Source organism: Lepidothrix coronata, unplaced genomic scaffold (assembly GCF_001604755.1).
Source record: "Lepidothrix coronata isolate B3197 unplaced genomic scaffold, Lepidothrix_coronata-1.0 Scaffold68, whole genome shotgun sequence".
NCBI classification, from domain to species: Eukaryota; Metazoa; Chordata; class Aves; order Passeriformes; family Pipridae; genus Lepidothrix; species Lepidothrix coronata.
The window spans coordinates 746,386-753,530 of NW_016690248.1; the positions used below are offsets into that span (position 1 = coordinate 746,386).

The 7,145-nt window shown below is 41.7% G+C and overlaps 1 protein-coding gene across 2 annotated transcripts in view; it reads left to right on the forward strand.

Annotated features, from left to right (window-relative positions):
* The window catches only part of RFX8 (RFX family member 8, lacking RFX DNA binding domain), a 33,439-nt gene extending 27,421 nt beyond the window's left edge, over positions 1-6,018 (forward strand). For both annotated transcript variants that reach the window (XM_017818510.1, XM_017818511.1), the window contains 2 exons: positions 1,558-1,845; positions 5,677-6,018. In XM_017818510.1, the coding sequence (XP_017673999.1) occupies positions 1,558-1,845; positions 5,677-5,723 (335 nt within the window). In that variant the 3' untranslated portion in view covers positions 5,724-6,018. The remainder of the gene's footprint in view (positions 1-1,557; positions 1,846-5,676) is intronic.
* The last annotated feature ends 1,127 nt before the right edge of the window (positions 6,019-7,145 follow it).

Here is a 7,145-nt window from a genome sequence, read left to right on the forward strand (position 1 = left end):
AGAAATTTCTTAAATCTCAGCATTTCTTGCAGGAATGGTGGGCATCCTGCAAGTCAAACTATGTAGCATCCACACTGAGGACACACAATTATTTAGGGAAATGTGTGAGTGCCAGTGTGTCTGGCCAAATGCAGTGTGTCTCACACCCAAAATAAACCACATACTAGTAACCAAAACCAAACTTACTTCTGACTCACTCTCTTGCCTTGGAGTTTGCCACATCCAGCACACATAATATACTGACATACTTACACCTCGGAATTTAGAATTGACTTTTACCCTTTTCCAGCCCAGCCCAGCCTCCACATGGGTGATGCCTAAGCACAGTTGGAGGAACTGTGCAGTTACCCCTGCTGAAAGGCAGCACAGAGCAAGTGTGGAGCCGCAGTCAGGGATACTGGGACCTCTACAGCTTCTTCAGCTCCACCTCCTCTCCAGCAATTGTGCCTCTACATACTTCCCTCACAGAGTTTCATGTCAGCTCACACACCTCTGTTTCCTTACTGGTCTACCTTCCAAGGCATTCCAAGCCACGAGATCTGGATAGTGACCTGTGCATTTCTCCTTTGCAAGCAAGCTGCTTCAGCCTAGTTCCTCTTGAAAACTGTGTCCCTCTGTATTATCCCAAGGGACAACTGGAGTGGTAGCTTTGGTTTCATGCTTACTCTTATTGAATATGTTGAAAACACCTGAAAGACTGATAGAAACACTCTTGGACTACTAGTGTCAGGTCTGTATACTTTCAACTCCAACTATAAAAATCCCTTTCCATAAGGTAAACAAGTGCTTCCACCTACTTTGCTATAGTTTAAAGACCCCCAAAAGGATGAACAGCAGAAGCAGCAGCTTCTCAGACACATATAACATCAAAAGAGACATTTTTCATTTTTAAAGCTCTATAAACCTTGGTTGTTCATATATATTGTGCTACTTCCTTGTTGATGTCCATGTAAACTTGTTTGTGGGATGCAGAGGTTATGAATTACTTCATGAATTCCTACACAGATTTATGGCATGGAAGAAGATCTAATTTTTACTGTAAGGGCTTCCAATCAAGGTATGATTCAAATGTCAATGGCCTCAGTGAGTCTCTCTTGGCTTTTAGCAGTTATGGCTCAGGCTGCAAGGTAGGCGTAGGCCATTTAATGTCATAAATACAAGACATACAAACGTCTGTAGGAGGTTTTGCTTGGGAAGAGGTGGAATGATTTATCTGTCTGAGGGAAGAATGGGAATGATACGTTGTTATTGATAAGCCTTGTAGTAGAAGTGAATGTGGGGGAAAAACTTGAACGGGAAAGTGAACGAACACAAATACACTTTCCTCGCTAAGTTAAATAAGGGAAAAAGCTTTTGCTTATGTTTAAAATCTGCACTTGGTGCCTCTTTTGCCATGATATCTGAAAGTACGTAATTTTGTGAGTCCTGTTAAATGAGTGCTGATCTGCTACTTTATATAGCCCATTACTATAACAAAGCCCTTCAAAAAAGAACATGTCATAAAGATAAGCAAATTAAAAGGTTGTCATAATTATCTTTGTTTTTCTTTAAAACTAGGATCCTGGCTTTTGTTGAATTTGCTACTCGTTGATTTTGCGGCTCACGTTTTCCAGACCTATATAGAGGAGGAGAAAGAAGATGGAAATTCCTTGGTTGCAAAGCAAAATGAGGTCCCTGTTCTGTGTGTTTATGAGCCCAGCCATCTCTCAGCCTGCTTTGCAGAGGATCAGCCTCAAGCCAATGCTCCACAGACAGCTCTCGTGATGCAGAACCAGAATAACTTTGGATTAAGCAATATTTTCCAGAGTTCTGAGTTGTTTGGTGAACACAGCCACTGTCAGCAAGGTGAAATTAACATTAACTTAAAAGAAAACTATGACAAAAACCCAGTTATAAATTGGGTAGATTAGGAGAGATTGGGAGGGCTGGTTTTGGTTGGGGGTTTTTATCTGTGTAAAGTAGAACTAATGAAATCCAGGTTTTCATGGAGCTGCGTCCGATGTCACTGAAAACTGTAGTCATAAAGCATCCTTCACACCTCACACCCATCCCACAATCCTATCAAGGGATTGTAATCTCCACACCACCCACCTGTTCAGTACCACAGTTCCCTGATCTCTCCTTAGGTTTCCAGCAGACCTCTGGTATTCCATCAGATTCCCCAGGCATTGTCTAAGGAAGAGCCGTACTGTTCAGGTGGGCTGGGAGCAGGCTGTGGGCTAGCTGACAAAATGGGCTGCATGTATTTATGGATCAGAAGAGAGAGGGCACAGTGTGGTCTTTTCTCACTGTTGGAAGCAACGAGAGCACATTGTCTGCTTTCCAGTTATCTGTTAATTTTATCAAAAGATGCAGAAAAATTAAATCCTTGAGACCTTTCTCTCCACCAGACTTCCTTGCAGTCAGTCCGCTGCTCCAAACTTACTAGCATAAAGTAAGGCATACAGGTAGAAAACAAGATAGACTTTGAGTCTTCTACAAGGCTAAAATATAGGGACATACGGGAACGTAGATCAAGTCTCTGTGCTTAATGCAAGCGATGAATTAGACATTCAGCTGTTTTCAGATTTATCTTCCATGCAGTAACATGGAAGAGAAATTAAATTTAAGACACTATCTTAAATCTCAGAGAACACTGTGTTTTCCAGAAAACTGTGAAGGACAAATGTTAATGGCACCAAGACTCACAAAGAAAATTACATTTTTGGGGCGACCCTGCTGCAGTTATTTTAATCTCAAGAGGTATTCAGTTTCCATATACTAGGACCAGGAGTGGAAAACTGACTGTTTTAAAAACATCTTTATTAGTTATAACAACCCTTAGGGGACCCTAATTTCTTAAACATAGGATATGCTAAGACTAGCTCAGCAATAAAAGTTGGAGGGGAGAAAGCAGGTACGAAGGGGACAAACTAAGAATGATTTATACATGTGATGGGCATGTTTGACAGATTTTGTTATTTTTCAAATGTAAAATAATAACCCATCCTGTCATACCACCTTATAGTCAAAAACCAAACTAAGCTGAGTGCCAGCTATTAGCAGGAGAGCTCTAAATCACAGATGATCAGAAATGAGGAAATAAACCACTAGAAATCTCATTCAATATCTGCCCTGCTTCCTATGCTCTTCACTGTGCTGCCCACATGGGCTTTTGTATGGCCTCCTATGGCCATTTCAATGCTTTTTGCAGGTATTTGACCAAGACACAGACAAAGGTTTGACCCAGGTTTGGTCTGTGTAAGTGATGTGCCTATAAATATGCCTATCAGCTTTGCATGTTTCATACCTGATTGCAAGAACAGAGCGAGGCTGATTAGAATGAGGGATGAGAGGTGTCAGAATAAGAGAGGAAGGGTATAAAATGTGAAATGAGGAGTAGGACAACTTGAGAGAAGTTATGGATGAGGAAAGGACACAGTGAAGGATTGAGTGTAAAAAATGTTTAGAGGTTAAAGAAGCCAGCAGATGATGGATTCTACCAGTCCACATGCAAGATGCTGATAATGGTGGGATGAAAAAGAGATTCTGGTAAGAGTTTGTTGATGTTGTGGTTCAACTTTTTGAGGGAGCTGAAAAACTTCAAGCTGCAGCTCAAAAGAGCTTCAGGGTCTGTGATAGAGTGAGTGAGCATTTCTGCCCACTTGGGTTCTTCAGACAGGTGTTAGCTCCCACCTCAACCATTGCAGATTCCTTCTTTTTGTGTGTCAATACTAATTCCATAGGTTGATAAAAAACACAGCTGCCAAAAGCATCTCCATCACCCACCACTTTGTTTGTATGGCCACCTCTGTAGATCCTCTGAGTAGATTCCCATTACACGAGAGTTTTTGTTCTGTAACTTTTGATCACCATCATCATCATGCTCCCAAGCAACCATCTCCCAAGCATCCCTGCTCCTGACTAATACCCCTTCGGCCACAGCCCATTCTGTTGGGTATCTAAAGCCTCAGCAGCCTTAGCAGCATCCACCAGACACACTGTTGTTTCCTGGACTGTATTTCTGCTGCCTAACATATTGCTCTGTGCATAATGGGTTTATTTCATAATTTTTGCTTCACCTCATACAGCCTCAGCAGCTCTCCGCGACCCACTGGTCAGTTCCCATCCTCTACTCCATTCACTGCCAACAACACCAACCTCCATAGCATTTTAATCTTGTCCCACAAGGCATTTCTATGCCATCTCTACAGTCTGTCATGCTGGGGGAAAAAAAACAGTCTGCTCATTGCACCTCCACCCTCACCTCATTGAAATTAGTGCTAACCACTTAGTTGTGCTATAAAACCCTGGAAAAACAAGAGGGAGGACTGGTAACAGAAATCAGAAAAGAATCTCCCAACCTTACCCTGTTATCAGCAGCACCAATATGTGTCTGTGGATTAGCAGCTCACTTCATGATCTTTTACTTGTCACCTTAATTCTTTCTCTTCCTTCCCCATCTGTTTTTGGTTTTCCTTTCCTAGTTCATGCTGAATATAAATTACACTCCTCAGCAGAGAGACTATATTTTTCCATTTATTTTGAATAGTGCAGCACATTTTTTAATCTTATTTTTAAATATAGTTTGAAGCATGAAAATAATTGTTAGTAATTTTGAAGAGAGAATACATTCGAAGTTGGTGGCATCTCCCAACGAAAACATTGGGTTTATATGAAAAAATGTAGAGGGCGGGGAGTGAGACAACAGAAGATTTGTACACACTGGCTTAGAGGGAAGTGTGGCAGATGAAATGCTATATAGCCAAACACACATAGTATGAACTAAGAATTGATGAAACCAGTGGCAGTAACGGAGATGTTTTGAGTGAGCCATAATCTATAAAACTGCAGCTCAGAGAGCATTGGCCTGATCTTTATTCCTTATCACAGAGCTTGCAGTTGCTTTCTTTCAGCACGAATAACATTTTTTCATCTAGAAAATCCCATTCTAGGTTTCTGCACTTTGTTCACTTGTTACCAAATTAAAATCCTATTAAACTTCACACCTGCAGCGGGTTTATCTGCAGAGCACTGTGCTGTAGCTTTTAATCCGATTCCACACCTTCGTAACATACAATATACTGCAAATCAGGGCACGAGGAGACCGAGGGTATGCTATTCCTAGCTCTGTTAGCAGAGAGCAAATCAAACACTTTGATTTGTTAAAAAGGGAGAAAAAAATAGGACATAGTTAACTATTTGACATATAGGAACGGTAAGTGTTCATCTGAGTGGTCTGTATAAGTCAGGATACAGAGATCAAGCGAAATCATTAACTAAAATGATCAAAAAACTAGGGCAAAAACATGACCCTAATTGAATTCAGTGTCAAAACTTCTGCTGATTTTAAGAAAGCCAGAATTTCAGCATGAAAAAGCAGGTCCTGTCAGGACAGAGACAGGCTGAAACTGTTTTGAAAGTGAATAGAAGGGCTCATAGCAGAAACGCAAAGTGTGAATGACATATTAGAAGTGAATGTGGCCTCCTGTCAGACCTTTGCCTACGTATGAGGAACCCCAATGTGCGCCTTCTCTTGTTGGATTTATTGATGTAAAATAAGGCTTGGCATCTATAAAATCCCTTGGGTTAAACTGGAAAGAATAGAGAAGTTGTTTTTTGTTTGATGAAGGGAGAAACGTACGATTTACAGTTCCTATTGCCAAAACATTTCCATGTTTCTTTTCTAATTTTTAGCACATCCAAGTAATTTTGGAAGAGAGATTTATTATAATGTGTATTAAATTGGATCTTCAAGTTGGAAGGGAAACACTTCTTACTCAAAAAGATGGACAGACACTTCTTTGCCTCCAATGAACAGCAAATCTTCAGAGAAAACCATCCAAATTTGAAAATTCTTTATGCTCCACCATTCTTACTTTTTTATACAACTTTAAGGCATATTGTTTTCATTCTCTTAAATTTAAGATTTTTTTTCCCCTGGAAATACTAAACGCAAAACTGGGCTAGGAATGCAGTTATTTTAAGTTGTTATGTGATTTGTATTATTTGAATAAATCTTCAGAAAAAAAAGGTGAACTATTTGTGGCTTGCTTTTATGTATTTCCTGTATTTTTCTGTTGTCAGTAAAGCTGAAGACCTACCTGAGGTAACTGTGGTAAATTTATCTGGAAGCTACACCATAGATCACAGAATCACAGAATATACCAAGTTGGAAGGGATCCACAAGGATCATCAAGTCCAACTCCTGGCCCTGCACAGGATCATCACCAAGAGTCACACCATGTGCCTGAGAGCATTGTCCAAATGCTTCTTGAACTCTGTCAGGCTTGGTGCTGAGACTACTTCCCTGGGGAGCCTGTTCCAGTGTCCAACCACCCTCTGGGTGAAGAACCTTTTTCTAATATCCAACCTAAACCTCCCCTGACACAACTTCAAGCCATTCCCTCGGATTCTGTCACTGGTCACCACAGAGAAGAGATCAGTGCCTGCCCCTCCTCTTCCCCTCACAAGGAAGTTGTAGACTGCAATGTCTCCCTTCCGTCTCCTCTTCTCCAGTATGAACAGACCAAGTGGCCTCAGCTGTTCCTCATACAGCTTCCCCTCGAGGCCCTTCACCACCTTTGTTGCCCTCTTTTCGACACTCTCTAATAGCTTAATATCTTTCTTATATCATGATGCCCAAAACTGCCACAATATGCAAGGTGAGGCGGCACCAGCGTGGAGCAGAGCAGGACAATCACCTCCTCAACTGGCTGGCGATGCTTTGCCTGATGCCCCTCCGGACATGGTTGGCCCTCCTCTCTGCCAGGGCACTGCTGACTCATATCCAACTTGCCATCAACCATGACCCCCAACTCCCTTTCCACAGCACTGCTTTCCAGCATCTCATTCCTCAGTCTGTCTGTACATCTGGGGTTGCCCTATCCCAGGTGCAGAATCCAACACTTCTCCTTGTTGAACTTCATATGGTTGGTGATTGCCCAGTCCTCTAATTAGTTGGGCCTCCCTGCAGAGAGGGAGCCAACAGCTCCTCTGAGTTTTGTGTCATCTGCAAACTTGCTTAGTATCCCTACCAGTCCTGCATCCAAGTCATTTCTGAAGATGTTGAAGAGCACAGGGCCTAAGATGGAGCCCTTTGTAACCCCACTAGTGACAGATCATCAGTTTGATGTCAAGCCATTCACTATTACCCTTCGTGCTCA